Raw genomic sequence first — 17,455 nt, 5'->3', positions numbered from 1 at the left:
AAAGTTTTCAGTATATTCCAAGTATCTTTTCTGATGATACAAGCACAAAGTTTAGGTTTCAAGTGTGATGCTTCCCCTGTGGTATTAGAAAGTCTTAGACACCTAGAGCAAGTGAAGTTCAAAGTGTTCCCTGCTTTTTAATTCTCTTGTATCAATCAGTTTTATTTTTCCCTATTTTCCTAGTCCTTCTGCACTTCCAGTTTCACTCCATTATTTTCATGCTTTCAGCATTGTATCTCAATACAATGTTTATCAAAATTCTGTATGTTTTCGTAAGATGATATCTCTAACTCCCATTTGTTTTTATTAATTCACATTTTGAAAAATCCAATTTTCAACACAGAAGCATAGAATATGTTGAGGTGAAAGAGATCCACAAGGATCGTCAAGTCCAACTCCTGGCCCTGCATGGGACCATTCCCAAGAGTTACACCCTGTGCCTGGGAGTCCAAACAATCCTGGAACTTGGTTAGGCTGGTGCAGTGACCACTGTCCTGGAGAGCTGTTCTGGTGCCCAGCTAGCTCTGGAGGAAGAGCCTTTCCCTAATGCTAAACCTAAACCACCCCCCCGACACAACTTCAGGCCATTCATTCCCTTGTGTCCTGTCACTGTCACCAGGGATCAGAGATCAGTGCCTGCCCCTCCTCTTCTCGTCAGGAGGAAGCTGTACCTGCAGTGAGGTCTGCTCTCAGTCTCCTCCAGGCTGAGCAGACCCAGTGGCCTTAGCTGCTCCTCACATGGCTTCACCTCCAGACCCTTCACCACTTTCACTGCCCTCAATTTGGATGCTCTCCTCCTCCTAAAGCACTGAGACCCAATGCGTTGGGTCTCTCATTTTTGATCATTAGAGAGGATAAGGCAGTCGAAATCCACCTGCAGGAACAGTTCTGTTTGCTGCTGTCATGGGTCGTTAGACTTCTAGTAGAATATATCTGGTACAGGAGAGAGAGAGTGTGCAAGGAGAAGTGAAGGTTCAAGTGCAGTAACAATATAGAGAGCATGAACAGATCTGTTTGCTGTAGAGCCAGGAAAAGCAGTCCAGTGCACTTGCTGATGGAATTGCGGTAACTTCTGTTTTTAAAAAAAGGCATTCTCTTTTGGGTTAGTTAGAGCTTGGGTTGAGGTGAGAATAGCCAGGGAGAGAAATATCAATAATTACAGTGGAGGTTAGAAGTTTTTATTTCACAGTGGCCGAATATGTGTGGTGATCTGCTCAGCCACAGCCAAAGGTAGCTCTATTTTACTGCCTTTGCTTCTGTTAATACCAGTCATCATTTTGAATGTTATGAAGACTCTAGAAAATTCTTCTGTTTATTCAATTTGAAAGCAATTTTACAGTGTAATCACTGTAATCAGGCCAGTTTCTTCTTTTGATCAATCAAGACTGTATTGCTCCCTAGCTTTATTATTTGATTATAAGAACACAAGAGCAATTTGTAAATCTTTGCTGCTGTTGTAAAGCAGTCTGTTGAAGTGAACACACCAGATGAAACAACTGCCTGTTTCAGCTTAAATTATAGTACACTAAACATTTTTTCATTAAGTGTCTTCACAATAAAAAGATTTATAGAGGCTGGAATTCAAATATGGTAATTTAAAGATTCATATAAAGTAGATACTACTTTAAATTGCAGTGTCATATTATCTGGTTTTGTATGTTGTCAGCTAAATACCTGGACTATTTATTTCAGTATTAGACATCCTTTTTAATAGAAAAATGGTGGGACATGGCTAAGTAATTTCCCTCAGTACCTTACTTCCTCTCAAGTTATTTTGTCTTCCTTCCCACCCTCCTCCACCCCCAACTCCAAGAAACAGTACAAATCTGTCTTCCAAAATAATGAAGTTGAGATCACTAGAGTGATATACATGTAGTTGCTAAAAAAAAAAAGTTCCGAAATCGTGCGTGTTTTAAATGCTGCAAACAGTGAAATTTTTGTCATATTCATCTCTAGTGGGTAACTTTTACATCACATTAAAAATAATATCAGCATTTTTAAAGTGCTGAAAAATGATTTATCTTCAACTTTTTTTCCTGCTAATAGCATGTGTGTAGATATTTTTAAAAGAAAAAAAGAAAAGATGATCAAGAAAACTGAAACCCTATGTAAAACCACAGGAATGAGTACTGCATGGCACAGCCAGCAGTCATGAACAGTTACATGAGCCTGTTGCCTTCTCTGTGCTATTTTAGCTGTGCAAGACACAGCTTGCCTATTTCATTGTGATAGAGGACTTCTCTTTTTTTTTCCTCAACGCAATTGATCATTTAACATATAATTGTAGCTTGAATCCAATTTGCTTTTACTTACAGTTACCATTTTTCAATGTTTTTGCTAGAACAACTTCTAATTAATTTATTTATTTAAGCTGCTAATGCAAATTTGGAGGTAATAGATTAGACAGTGTTGACACAAGTTATTAGGTAATCTAGAAGGCCTTGAGCATGAAGGAGAGTAATTTATTTTAAATCCTGTACTAGGGAGTTTCAAGACAAATTAAAAATTAAATAGACAATGGTTTCCATTATCACCTTCTCTTATTGTTTGGGAGTTTTGCTAGGATTTTTGGTTTTGATAATTCTTTTCATATGTTCATAATTCAACAATACTTAAAGTCCTTATGCTCTGCAGGTCAATTTTTTACCTAAGGAAAGACATGAGGTAGTATCTGGATATCACTTTGAGAGGCTAAACAAATATAAACTGCTGACAAGTTCTGTGTCCTGTTAAGGAAGAGGGGTGAAACACTGCAGGTTCCTGTTGCTCTCCCTATTCTTTTGATGCTCTGACATTTTGGACTTGCTTGAAGTTCCAGCTACTGAGCTGCACTTACTTTTCTTTCTTGCTGCTGCTTGAAAACAGAGATGCAATAAGGGAAGAAGTTTTCTCATTATATTCATAACCTGTCACCTTGTTTCCCATAGATAAATCTGGCAGCTTTTTCCCCTTTCTCTTTCCAAAATGCTCACTCCTCCTTGTTTCATTGCATACTTAAGAAATGACACCGCTATGTGTTCAGTGCTTCATGCTATTGAATTATCATCAACTTTCTGTTTTAGAACAGAAGCATTTATGGGCTTTCTCTTGTAGATGTAATTAGTTCTGACAGTAATACATAAGTGGAAATAATTGTTGTGGGGATTTTTTCACTAAAATCCCTGTAAATTTAATCCATATGACTTTTAAATTTACTAGTTTATCACAAATTCCTCTAGATATCACTTTCTTCCAACATGACAAACACTTTATTGAGAACAACCTAATTATCTGTTTCCTGTTAGGTTTATTATTTTATATAGGGCACTGTGCTATAATTTTAGACACATTTCTGATTAAGAAGAAAATAGTAAATCTCCATTATTCCAAGGGCACCCCTTGGGAGAACTGGGCTTGAAGGACACATGACAGGGTCAAAATTGCTTCCCCATTTTTTTGTGAAAGGAAGTAGTATCTGTTTATTGACTTACAGGGGTAGCATGGAGCTGCAGTTCTGCTGGCTCATGTTCTTTGGTATTGCTGGAGGACAGAACACAGCAGCACTCATTGCCCTATATTTGAGGTTAATGTTCTTCTGCCCTTTGTGCTCCTGTCCTGACAAGTCATTCACATTGCTCTATTGTTTGGAATGGCTAGGATCGTGCAATTGACACCTAGGAGGGTCAAATCTCTTTCTAACTGTAAGGGACATGAAAAAGCCATAAAACAGGAATAGTGCAGGCAAGTAAATCTACAGCAATACTTAGCAAGAGTTTGAGCAAAAACCTGTGCTTCAAGAGGGATCAAAAAGTTGATGCTTTTAAAGTACATCATTGTAAAACCCAAAACTTATGGAAACTTACTAGGAAAATTGTTTCTTTTCCTCTTAATGATCCAAAAACATTTTTACTTGCCATTTTTAACTTTGATATGTGGGTCTTGTAGTGTTGTGTTTGACACAAAAAGTGAAAAAAAAAAGCCTGAACACTGTTTAATCTTTCTTGTGACTGTCAATCTCACTGGCACACGCCCATGGAATTTCCTACATTCACAGAAATAGAATGAAAGGATGGTCACAGAGAAGTAAACAGATTTACTTAATAATAAGAGAATGGAGAATCTGATAGCAAATCAGTGGCATAGAGTTTGTAAATTGCTGAGTTTAAAAGAGAAAAAAAAGGGAAAGTTCTTTGTAATAGGAGATGAACTGAATACTACTAAGCCAAGGATGATTTCTTACCCTATAATTGGTTTCACAAGATGAATAATTCTGTGTCAGTCTGCAAGTTTAATTATTATCAAGAGAAACTTTCTGAAAATTGAATTAAGGAAAGTGAACATTTAAAATTAAAATTGAGCAATCCTATAAATAAATAACTAGAAATCCATTTTAAATATACCAGTGTTTAAAATTATATAATTGGAAAAAATTGGAATTGTCTCTTCATCCAGAGACTAATGATGCAGTTCCTTTGCTGATGTAAGCCTAAATTGCTTCTGGCCCAGTATGCATTTCACAAAAATAAGAATGTCACATACAAAGTATCATTTGAAGTTTTGCTGTAATATTTCTGTAATTATGGACTTCAGACACCCCCTTCAAAGTTAGGTGAAAATCTGTATCCTCACAACAAAGGCAACAACAGACTTAGGTTAGTGGGTGGTATAATTGATCCACATACTGCTAGACTGTGAGGGCAGCAAAGTGTGACAAAGCAGATAGTGGATGACAGAAGAACAGAGATAAGGCAAAACACACTTGGAATGATTTAGAATAAGGGAAAGGAGGAATGAAAACAGCACTCCAGGTGCAGTCCACTAATATAACAGTGTTATGGTTGATACTGAGTGCAGTGGAATAAATCTTATCTGTTTCTGTCAGGCCAAAAGGATTATTGATAGCAGAAGTGATACTTAGATTTAAAATATTGTGTGTAAAATACACAGAATTCAGTCCCCCAGGGTTCTTTCTGATCATTATATTCTCTAGATAATTCTCAAGGACCCATATAGATTTCTGCGGTTGCAATAAGAAGTATAAAATTTCCTTTTTTATTGTATATTAAAATTACTTTCTTTTCTGTCCCTGTATATGTACCATACATATGGTACAAAAGAGTTAATCTCTACAACTAAGTGCATTGTCTTCAGAACCAGAAGTTGTCCATATACCAATAGCATCGTGTCCAAATGAGGACAGATTGACACAGAGTTCTGGTTTCTTTTCTTGTCTCAGATAACCAGAGTATTTCTCCATATAGCTATCCATAGTATTGAAGTATTATTGTCTTTAAGAAAATAATATTTTAAGGTTTCTTGAGGTCTTTTTATTTAAGTAGTATTTTATATATATATATACATGCTGTTTAAAAATGCTCAGTGAGTTACAAAAAATTATCCAGACTGACAACTTGAACCATAAGACTACTGCAAAATGATCTCCCATGTTGCTGCAGGCACAGACAGCTTCCAAATTAGGGCAGGATGCCTATCCTTGTACCACATTAATTTGGTTGGCAAAGCAGAAAAACAGTGACAGCCTGTGATTTTAAAAAACTGAGTCACAAACCTCTGAATAACAGGTTTTGTATTAGAAATGGCAGTTCAGCTGGGCACTGCTGAAAGAAGCAGTAATGATGATGGGAAGTATACTTCTGTTATGTACTGAAACCCTAAAAATTGTGAGCTACAAACATTAACTAAAAGGTTTTGTGTCTTCTACAGTTTTGTTTATATCCAGTAGTATAATCAAGTACTATTTGCCTTCCATTGGCTTCAACAGCTGCTATTACTTGTATAATTGCTAACACTTTTGCCTTTGCCTTAAACAGACCCTTGCAGCTCGAAAATCTGGTATTTCCATGGCCATGCTCATGCGGACCTCCATAAACACTGATGAAATGGTAAGTGTTTTCAGTGACAAGTTTAAGATGTTTAGGTAACAGAAACTTTTGTTCAGAGATCTCTAAAAAATATTTCAGCCTTACACACACCAAACTGGATGAAAAGGAATGTATTTATTGTGTAGGAACTTCCTGGGAACTTGAGCAGAATTTGCTGCCTGATGCACAGCATTAAGACCAGGTTTGCTGCTGCTGACTCACATTTGTGACAGAGGGGACTAACCAAGAAACCTTTGATTTACAAAACAGTTATTTGGAGAAGCCTTTTGCTTTAAATTGTTCACCTGTACCATGTTTACCTGCAGTCTTTCATCATCTTTCTATCTTCATCACAATGTGAGTGCAATTAAAATGCCAGGGCTCTGCAAAATGGGTTTTTATGATGATTTTTTCCAAGTCCTTGGGATACTATTTGATTTTTTTTTAATGTAACTCATGCTAATAACATATGTGATTTTAGAAGAAATATTTAATTCATACAAGTAACCACAAGAGTCTTTTGAAAAAACATAGAATCATAGGTAGTAAAATGCATGACCTCTGGTTTTCCATTAGTGATTTCACTTAGATTTGGCAAAAGACATTTTTTTCAACAAAAACACAACAGGTGCCATTTTCTTCAGGAATACCTAAAGTGTGATGTAGGATTTATATAACTTAACCAAGCAAAAGGAAGAATTTGAATAAATACAGACCCGTTTTGTGTTCCTCAAATTGTTAGTGCATACACAGCCTTCTAAAATACATCCTATTCTGAAGAAAAATGAAGAGCTGAATTTTTCTTACATTGTTATTAAGGTCCATAGCAGAAGAATGGGAGAACAGAAAATACTGACAGGTGTTCTGGGAACTGGAACATGTAACACAAATATTGACATCTGTTATTCTTACCTGTTATTCTGCTATCTCAAAACAGCAACAAAGGTTGATAGACTGGAGAACTATGGGATCTTAAGGAGTTCAAGGCTGATGGAAAATCATAGAGGAAAAACTTATGGCATCCAAGTGCTACAAAATAAAGACTTTTTTCAACTTCGTTGTAATTTGTACTAAAATAGCTGAGTTCAGTAAAAGACCCTAAAATACTCCATGTACTTTACTAAAATATGTTTACTGAACAAAAAGCATTATATGTATAAGTATTACCACCTTTCATGACAAAAAAGACAGATTCATTTGTTTATTTACACACCTCCTCTTCTGTAAAAACTAGCACACTCTGACTGAAGGGTTGAAGTTGCAAGTTTGGGAGATAATATAAAAAAAAAAAAAAAGGCAGCAAATCCCTAAAGTGGAAACAAGTCTCCAACGCTTGCCATCAACCAGAGAAATTACTGAATTCTGATTCAGGAGAAAAGGAAAATTCATTTAAGTATATTTTTATGCCTTTATAATCTTTGGACTCCATTTGAACCATGCCATATGAAAAAACTGTGTACCAGAAATAGTTATTTCTTAAAAAGGCTTGAAATAAAAGTCCAAAGGTAGACAGCAAATGTAATTTAGACACATGAAAGTTCATTTGATGAGAAAATATAAAAAGCTAATTCAGAGTAGAGGTGAACAAAAGCCAGCCCTCATGCCACAAACCAAGGGCTAAGGAGTGCTCTTTCACAGACAAATGTAAGGGTACAGCCAACAAAGCCTCTTGTAAGATATTTAAAACAAGGGAAAGGCATTACTTTCCTACATCTCTAAGTAGCCAGCCAAACTTAATAACCTAGGGCATCATTACACTGGGTAGAGCAAGATTTGAAAACAAAAAGGACAGACATTTTCAGACATAAAAGAATTCTCCAGATACTCTCCAAAAAATGAAGATGTGAAATGAAGAAATGGAGTTACCAATGAAATTTAAGGAAGAAACATTCCCTTTGGGCAAGTTATTCCTCCAATTAGGGCTTTTCTAGTTTTTACCCTCCCCCAAGTTTTTTTCTGGAGGGAATATTAGGGACTCTGGTGGGTGTGGGTTATTTGGCTGATTAAATTCAGTATGAAAAATCTTTGAACTAATGCCTTTATTAAAACTCAAGTGCCACCTACTCAAAAAATTGCACCCTGAGGTTAAGGCTTTGAGCTTTGCCACCTGTCACTGCTATCCTTTTGGTACAACACACTCATTACACACTGAGTTTGTGTTCTCAAGCACAGATCCAAAGACATTTTAATCAGTGTAATACTTAGATATATTCTTTCAGTTGAGTACCCATGTAATTGCTTTGTTGAACAAAGACAGAGCTGCACGTTTTTGGAAATTATACATCAATGACATTGACAAGTATTTCAGGTAGTATACAGCAGAAGTAAATTTCCTTTAAAAGGATAAGCAGATAACTAAATAATTCTCCTACATATTAGTAGTGTGCTAAATGTTGCCAAACCAGTTATTAGTTATATAGTTATACTGGAAGTTATTAGTGCCATGTTGTTATGCTCTGTAATTCAAATAGCAAAAACATTTAAACAGAGAAGAGTAATAGGGGCGAAAGCCTCTAGACAGTAAGAGAAATAAAATTCTTGTTTGCAATTTGCTTTATTAACAACAGGGGAAAGAACAAGTTCAGGAGCAAAACCAATCTACAAAGTGTCTTTCAGCTGGAAACTTCATTTACCCTCAAATGTATATTTCAAGGCCTGCTGAGGGTAAATTTCATTACTTATTGACATTTCATAAAAATGTGAAAGTTACTGGCAAATGTATAATGTGGAAAATATTGAAGCTGAACAGGGTGAAAGGGCAGGATTTGTACTGAGGCTACATGAGCTCAGGAGTCGGAAAGTGCAATCAGTGGTTTATGAGAGACATGATTTCGCAGCAAGCTGTATAAATTCACTTTAGGTTGCTTTAAAGTTTCCTTTCTGGTCCCTGTAAAACAGAAGGCAAAAGTGGAGTAATGTACAACAATGAGTTCTCCATTACTATCACAGTTCTTAGGGTCTGCCAAATCAAACTGGTGCACACCTTTGCTTGCTTTCAGGGGAGTTATTAGGATAGGCTAAGAAGCAATTTGGAGGGCAGTTCAGTATTTGTTTTAGTGTTTCCTGCTCTATCAGGTTTTTTTCTTTGTTCAGTTCTTCAGTGTTCTCAGTTGTGCTCAGATCAGATGTCCATTAAATGTCTAACCATATATATTTGGCCAGGTTCCAGGGGATAGATACTGTTTCCAGCAGTAACTACTGACTTCAGTAAGGGCTGTTGCAGCCTAAGCTACCGTACATTTGGTCTTATTATTTTTAGTGCTTAATCCTATGAATCAATGGCTACCCAATGGCTGCATGGTACTGGTTTTCCCATGGTAGCAGAAGTCCTCTGATTGATGACTTTGTGCAACATTATGCAGATATGCACACAAAAAGAATATTTTACTTTGGTTAGACAATCTATTACTAGCAGAATCTCTCACAAGTTTGAGTAGAGATGCAAGTACATAAAACCAAGAATATGTCAGCATATTTTTAGACAGGTTAATATCTTCCATTTGGCATACAATTACCATAGCTGAATATGAAAGATAAGGGAGTGTTAACAAATGTTTAACTGAATAAGTTTGGCTTATTTCCTGTGTTGTCAGAACTGTGGCATTGATGTTAAAACAAAAATAGACAAACTACACAAATTCCAAAATCTTTTTCACTTGCTACAGCTTTATAGCCAGCATTAGAGCTACCTTTCTTAATATCCACAACAGAAGAGAACAAGTTAGGACAGACAGACTTTCAGAAATATTCCACTGTGATATGTTTTATAATATGGTTTCTTCTTTCTAAAATAAGACATATGGTGCCATTCTGGTGATATGATTATTATTTTATTATAAAATAATATGTTGATATGTTTTATAATATGGTTTCTTCTTTCTAAAAGAAACAATTATTTCTTTATAAGGGAACGAATCTAGAACTTCTAATACATTCATAGCAGTCACATGTGCATTTAGTGAACACCCACTCCCTAAAAAAGACACAAACAACCTAAGCTTGGTGCCAAGTGCTGCCTTCAGGCTACTGTGCTCTTATTCCCAATAAATTGCCTGGACCTAGAAGATCAGGGTGCCTGAAAAAAAGCTCAAATAAACCAGAGTGTTGTGCCCATATAAGCCAAGGTCTTGTGTGCCACAGTACTTTGCACAAACAACTGCTTTATTTTTATCTTATTAAGCACTAAGGAGCTGAGACTGAAGTTGTTACAGTACTAATCAGTAAATAGCCAATAAAAGTTCTTGTAGTAGAACTAGTCGTGGTTCTTAAGCAGTCCAAGAAATGGGTTTGGATTTTTGAGAGTATGGATCATTCTTGTCTATAGTAAAAAGCAACTTGATGCTTAAAAATATAGTAAGTATGCTATTATAGAAATACAGATAAAATGGAGCCCTACAATTGGCTTGCTTTTATTTGATGAGGTTATATATACACTTGGTGTTAGAGGATAGTGTTGTATATAATCAAAAGGCATTTTGTGTAGTACGTCTGTCTGAGTCCCTATAGGAAGTATTTAAATATTCAGAATTAATATTAGGTAGCTGCTTAATATGCCCCAATGAATGTAATGCTGCTTTCTTGTTGTTTCTGCCTCAAAATATGAAAAAAAATATATAAGACTTTGTGTTAATTGAATAATTTTATTCCAACTTAACTCTGCTGTTTGTGTAATCAGACAAAACAGTCAAGCAGAATTCTTTTCAAAGTGTAAAGCAAAATGAGTAAATCAGTATTTTACAAATTACTTTATACTTCTATGTATATTCCGATATTTTATAACATTTTAGGTGCAGATGGCATATAGTTTAGAAACAGTTCACTTGTGTTACACAATACACCTGAAATATTCTTTTTCTTACCCAACAGAAAATACATGTCTTCAAGAAGACCCTGCAGGCTTTGATCTATCCAATATCATCAACTACACCTCATAACTTTGAAATCTGGACAGCTACAACTCCCACATACTGTTATGAATGTGAAGGCCTTCTTTGGGGCATAGCCAGACAAGGCATGAGATGCACTGAATGTGGTGTCAAATGCCATGAGAAGTGCCAAGATCTCCTAAATGCTGACTGTTTGCAGAGTGAGTATTTCATGATAGCTGAAGTGTTGTATTAATTGACACCTTTTGATTTTGTGTCTATACTCAGCAATATCTTGAAATATGGCACCAGATCACCCAAAAATCAGTGAAGGTGTGTTGATGCTCCTCAGTTGAGAAGCTAGCCAGAAGCTTTATGGAAAACCTACTGTTAGTTTCACTTTTGTTTTTGAAATGTGTCAAATGTTGCTGGGCTTTTACAAAATAATGCTTACTAACATCAGTGTATTATTTACTTTCCACTGCCTTCGGCAATATCTGGAGCAATTTATTACTTGACATAAACCCTCTTTTTTTTACTTAAAACACAGAAAATGTCAAAGAAAATATTTTTTTAAATATTCCTGCTACTTACTGTAGTCATATTGATGTGCTATCTATTTGTCAAAAATATGAAACAGTAAGTAGGATCTTGTCCCTTCAAAATACTAAACCCTGCATGTATAAGGGGGAAAAAAATTTGTCAGTAAGTCATTTCACTATAGAATTAAGGCAAAACAACCTTTTCTTTGCTTTTTCCTTGCTCAGCTTGGTTCCAGCCACTGAATTCTTCTGTGAAAATATATCAGGTGTATTGAAGCGATTCTTAAATTACAACACATTATACATATTATATATCTTATTATACTATATTCTAAGCAATAGATAATCAAGATCTGCAAGTTTTTAAATTTTGGAATGGAATGGGCTTTCATACTCTGGAATTATTCAACACTGTTCACTGTTGATATGTTCAAGAGCTACTACATGTAGGAAAACTACACAGATATTTCACTCAGTTCTTCCTTTTTTTCCACTGTGTTTCTGTGTGAGGAGCTGTCACGTAGGGATGGATGCACAAGGTTTGTACTGCTCAGGAATTAAAATTTCCCAGAGGAACTGACCCCACAGACAATAAATCAGTGATGAATATCTAAATCAAACTTCCTTACTGTGCTTGGTTGTGATTCTGCACTGTGGCTGAAACTGGGCTGCTGGCCCCTGGCCCATATCACCAGCCCAAACAACTGAATCTTAAAAGAACAAAACCTCTAGAAGGCAAATTGCAGATAAAATATTTAAGGCCTAAGGGATGCCACTCTTCTCATTAGTATGCAAATGTTTCTGAGCATCCTGACATATTTTTTGCAACAGATTAATTGTTCAGTGTTCATAGTATACTGCTTTCAAAATTTCATGTTCCTTGTTTTCTATTGAAAAAATGAATTGACCAATTGGTTAAATCTCTATTTCTGAGAAAGCTGATGCTAACAGTGTCATAAAGTGAAATGTAGTTATTTTTATCAGTCATTCTTTTGCTCGTCTCATAATCAGCGGGATGTATTCGCATTCAAAATTCTGTATTTTTTTGTTTTGGTTTTTTTTTTAATATATAATGATTGCTAATGTAGGCTGTAGAAAAGAATTCACATCTCAAGATCTTTAGGGTCAATATATAAACTTGTTCTAAATTAGATTTAGAAAAAAAAACAGTAGCACTTTCATTAGCTCTCTCATCTTCAATAAGATATCCTTTCTAGTACTAGGTGCAATATTAAATTAGAATTGATTTCAATCATGTTGAGTTTGTATCAGTCCCTAGGGCGAAAGGAGCTTGTTAACTTCCTGTGCAATGTAAGTTACACTATTGTCTTAATTAGTTTGATCGATACTCCATGAAAAGAGTTGTTGATAGACAGCAGCAGAGGTTGTTCGCAATAGGGGATGTAAAACTAGTTGCAATAAATGAGTATAAATAGAAAGATATTTACTTAAAGGAAGTTGTATTTTAACACATATTTCAGTTTTACCTGTGCTGTCTCAAAAATCAACACGGTTTCTAACAGGAATATGTTATTGCCATTCAGATTATGCCCAGGGTTTATCATTCAGTTATGTTACTGCATTTCTACATTTTAAGGAAGGGCTGAAAATAGGAAAAAATGAAAAAAAATTCCCTCCTGCATCTTCTAAGAATTATCTGTCATGTTTTCCAGTCAGCTCAGTAATCATCTCTTTTGTAATAAAATCACTAGAGAATTTATTAACTGGTATTTTGTTTTATGGTAGCACATAATTCTATTTCTGTTAATTCCTAATTTTTAAGTCTGGATAATCTTCAATCATGAGAATTTTGGTCTTCCATATTCAAAAAGAGTCATTAGTCTGACCAAGAGATTTTCCAGATTTCTCAGGATTTAGTGGCCATGGAAAACTGCTTGAAGAAGCCATATATTTCAGCCTTTTGGCAGGCTGGAATCACTGCTATCTAGTATTTCAACCCACACTTTTCCTATCTTACAACATTATGCCTTCCCACTTTACATCTCTCTATATAGATGTAGATATCAGTTGCCTCTTATGTGCTAAGAAACCTTCTGACACACTGAAAACTGAAGAAAAGAAACCACATAATATTTGTTTTATAAAACTTCACTGAAATCTAATGCTGAACATGACCCTTTCCAGCTCTAGGTTCTTCAACCATTGCAAGCTGAGAGCCTCAACCAAAACTTCAAAATAACATGTTGGTGTTTGATGGTATTGTAAAGAAGGAACTCTATGCTTCTTCAATGTTGAAATATCTCAATTATAATTGTATAACAAATTGTTCAAAATTATTTTGTTTTAGTTTTACTAACCCTCTAAAGGGAACAATAATACTTGAATCCTCCCTGGATTTGAGGATAGTTAGATGATGTTTTCACAACTGATAATTTTAGCTATCACAAAGAAGATATATATATATATATATATATATATATATATATATATATATATATATATATATATATATATATATATAAGGTATTATTAAGGTGAAACTAAGATCTCCTTCAGGTATTGCTGTACCAAGAGTTGGTGGGAGACCTTAGAGGGGAAAAAGAACAAAGTTAATTTTCAATAACAATGGTGAATTTTTCTCGAATTTCAGGAGCAGCTGAGAAAAGTTCCAAACATGGTGCAGAAGACAAAACACAGAATATTATTAGTGCTATGAAGGAAAGAATGAAGATTAGAGAGAAAAATAGACCAGAGGTGTTTGAAGTGATCCAGGAAATGTTTAATATTTCTAAAGAAGATTTTGTACAATATACAAAAGCAGCAAAACAAAGTGTTTTGGATGGAACATCCAAATGGTCAGCAAAAGTAACTATCACAGGTAATTTTCTTCTGTTCTAATCACTCTTTCTTTCCTATTCCCCTGATTCAGGAGCAAGATTTTTTATAAGTAGAGCTGGACTGTGTGTTCAGTTGCATACTTGGTGCATATACAAACAGTTGAATTTATAGGATGCCAGCTGCAAGAGTTGAGTTTTAAGTTGCCAAAACCACTTTCTATTCTACTGCTATAGGAAGGAAGACCAGTAAAAATAATCTAGCTCCTCTACCTCCTACCAATATCATCTAATGATGAGTTTTTTGCCACCAACTGCAAGAGTTAAAGTTCGCCAAAAAATAGGCTTAAGTGATTAAAAAACACTTGAGCTTGCAATTCCAGATCCCATTGGTTTTGAAACTTATTATCCATTCACGTTGCTTGACTAAGGGTGTGTTCATTTTAGTGATGCTGATGTTGCATAATTCTGCTCACTTTAAACATATTCCAGATGGCTTCCAATTGCATTAGCCTGGTTGCTCATGTAGATTTCCAGGTCCTCTGACTTTGTCATTTCAGTTTTTGAACTAAAGCCTCAGCATAAATGGAGGTGATTCTGAAGGTTGAGAGGTGGTGCATGAAACTCAGAAGAATAATTGTGGAATTTTGGGACTGTCACCAAGCACTTGGGACATATTTAATTCATATGTTTATTTTTAGTTCTACCTCTAAAGGATACTGAAGGCTATCTTGTGTTCAGGGCAGTATGTGCATACAATTTAATTCTTGAAGACTTTTGCTAGGCTGTCCCTTCATTCTACTGCATAAATAGGAGAGGGATACTTCCTTACCTTCTAAAAGTTTTAGAATGAAAGGGGAAGACAGAATATGCTATTTCATTCCTAAGAGTGTTTTCAGAAATTGGATATGTTAAAGAATAGCAGAATTTTACTTCTTTCACTGAAGTCAGCACATGTGACTGAACCCACACCGAGCTGATCTGCTGAGCAAGGTGCCATTTTTAGGTAATCTTTTTCCTGAGCACGCCAAGGGAGCTTCATTATCCAAAATGATTGACATTAGAGAACATTAACTCAATGTTAGCACTGAGATATTTAAAACAGTATGTGCAGAATTACAAAGCCAACTGCTGCTGAATCGTAAGAGCCAGAGCAAGTGTTTTAGCTGCACTTCTCTGGCTTTGGGAGGCTGCTCTTTGTCAGCTCTGCTTTCTCCTGAGATTTCCACTTCTATGAATTATGATCGAAAATCAAATTGTATGTATTTATATTTGCTACTAAATTCATATTCATTAACTATACACCCACACTAAGTGTCAGAAAGGATAGCAAATGCATAAACGGTTGATGATAATTGATCTGAAATGTCATCCTCTCTGTGATAGCATAGAAAGTATTCTAAAAGTCATGGTTCATCTATTAAGAGAACAAATGGCAGTAATGTCCCTCATGTTTAGTTCTATGAGCCACAGGGGATATTTTTCTATATTAGTGGAGGTTTTACTTTGGAAATGTTAGTTTGGATTTTTGGAGAAATTCTGGAAATATTTTTTTATTTGTTTGCTGGGGGCAGGGAACTTTAGGGAACTATCAGACTCAAGTTATACAGCATATTCCTTGCCCTTTTGACTTAACCAATGGTTGAGAAAAGTATTTGAAATATGTGTGAAAAGTATTTGTTTGGTGCTCTCTAGTGAATCTTTACAATTATTACTCTATTAAACTTTATTTTTAAATATGATACAGTCCAGAAGGGTAGTTATACAAATCTTGTCAGCCTCCAGAGTTACAGACATTGGGAAAATAATCCAGAAACCTTCCTTCACAATCCCTCGCTGTGAGGCCTTTGTTTCCTGTTGCTGTTGTCACTCTCATTTACTTCCTGGCAATAAAGGCTATGAGGGCTAAAGCTCATTTCTCTCCTTTGTTGCAGTTCTTTGTGCTCAGGGCTTACAGGCTAAGGACAAAACTGGTTCAAGTGACCCATATGTTACTGTGCAAGTTGGCAAAAACAAGCGAAGAACAAAAACTATTTTTGGAAATTTGAATCCAGTATGGGATGAAAAATTCTATTTGTAAGTACAGAAAATGCCATTGATACTGCTATTTTATCTACATTTAGGTAATATAACTCTACCAAGTGAAATATTGGCTTAATTTGAAAATATGCAAGTTCTGAATGGAGAGAGCATCCATGTGTCTTTATCTTATAGTGATCATGCAGCTTATAATTAAGTATTTTTTGGGATCTATTGGTGGTGTCTAATTATTCTAGTCTTTAAGGGAACTTAGGTAACAATTTTCATACTTCAACCTTACATACCAAGTATTGTCATTAGAAATGTTTTCCTATGTGCCAGATACTGACCATGCAAGGTAAATGTGTTTTGTATTTGACACTGTGATTCTCTGAGGTGTAACTGGGGAACTTGGTAGTAACTTCTGTGCTCCAGGCTCAGGGTTGGTGTGTTTGCAATGTCCATACTTTGAGTGTTGTCCAGAAGTCAAATGTGGAGAGTACAGTATGATGACATTGTTTAGTTTATTCTTGTACTTATTTCCTCCTATAAAAAGGGAAGAAGTTGTCACTATTCCTATCTACATAAACTGTGCAAACAGTTTCTGTGAGGGTTCAGGCATTTGAAATAGCGCCCTGTTTTCTTCAGAAAGGTGCAATGTCATAACATGACAGGTTACCTTCTCACAAGCTAGGACTTACCTGGATTGTGTTTTGACCAAAATCTGCTACCTTATTGAAGAGGAGGTTATTGTTTCAGTAGAGTGTGAAAGTGTTTTGGTCCAAGATGTTGCTTCTATTTGTCTGGAAAAGGAACTAGAGAATGCCAGGTGAATTAAACAATGTATGCTGTTCCTTTCACAGTTTCAAATGCTTGTATTAGAAATGAATAGGTACTTAAGAGGCAAGAGACACCTAGAAACTTCTACAAGCTTCTTCTATCCAGAAAGTGTTTTCTTTTTGAGTTAACTGTGTTACTGTGGTAACACTTGAAGTGTCATACCTCATTGAATGGCTTTGAGTGTCCAAAAGTAGGAGAGAATTACTTTCTTCCATTTTAATTATTAAAATTGCATGTCAAAAATTGGATGAGCAATTCAGCAAATTTCATAGAAAGTTTGTTGAATGTAGTTTCTCAAATATGTGAGCAGAGCTATAATCAAATCCATAGAAACTTGAAAATATTCAATTTTTTTTCCCCAGAACAAAATATTATATCATCTACTGCCCTAGGAATAATATTTATATCCCTCCCTCCCAAAGTTTATTACAGCATGAATGTCCTGAGCACTGAATAAATTTTCCAACATTTTTATAGCACGTGTTTTCTGAAATAATCTCTCTGAATTATTTTTAATGCTTTGGATTTCAGCT

The 17,455-nt window shown here is 35.4% G+C and overlaps 1 protein-coding gene across 1 annotated transcript in view; it reads left to right on the top strand.

The window, feature by feature from the left end:
* UNC13C (unc-13 homolog C) overlaps positions 1–17,455 on the top strand; it is a 127,380-nt gene that overhangs the window by 24,322 nt on the left and 85,603 nt on the right. Inside the window, exons 5-8 of the mRNA XM_085588704.1 lie at positions 5,811–5,882; positions 10,728–10,947; positions 13,880–14,107; positions 15,998–16,139. Of these exons, the coding sequence (XP_085444830.1) occupies positions 5,811–5,882; positions 10,728–10,947; positions 13,880–14,107; positions 15,998–16,139 (662 nt within the window). The remainder of the gene's footprint in view (positions 1–5,810; positions 5,883–10,727; positions 10,948–13,879; positions 14,108–15,997; positions 16,140–17,455) is intronic.

This window comes from Lonchura striata, chromosome 10 (genome assembly GCF_050655825.1).
Source record: "Lonchura striata isolate lonStrDom1 chromosome 10, ASM5065582v1, whole genome shotgun sequence".
Lineage (NCBI taxonomy): Eukaryota > Metazoa > Chordata > Aves > Passeriformes > Estrildidae > Lonchura > Lonchura striata.
The sequence above is the reverse complement of the archived record's forward strand: the minus strand, read 5'-3'. Positions and strand labels throughout refer to the sequence as shown.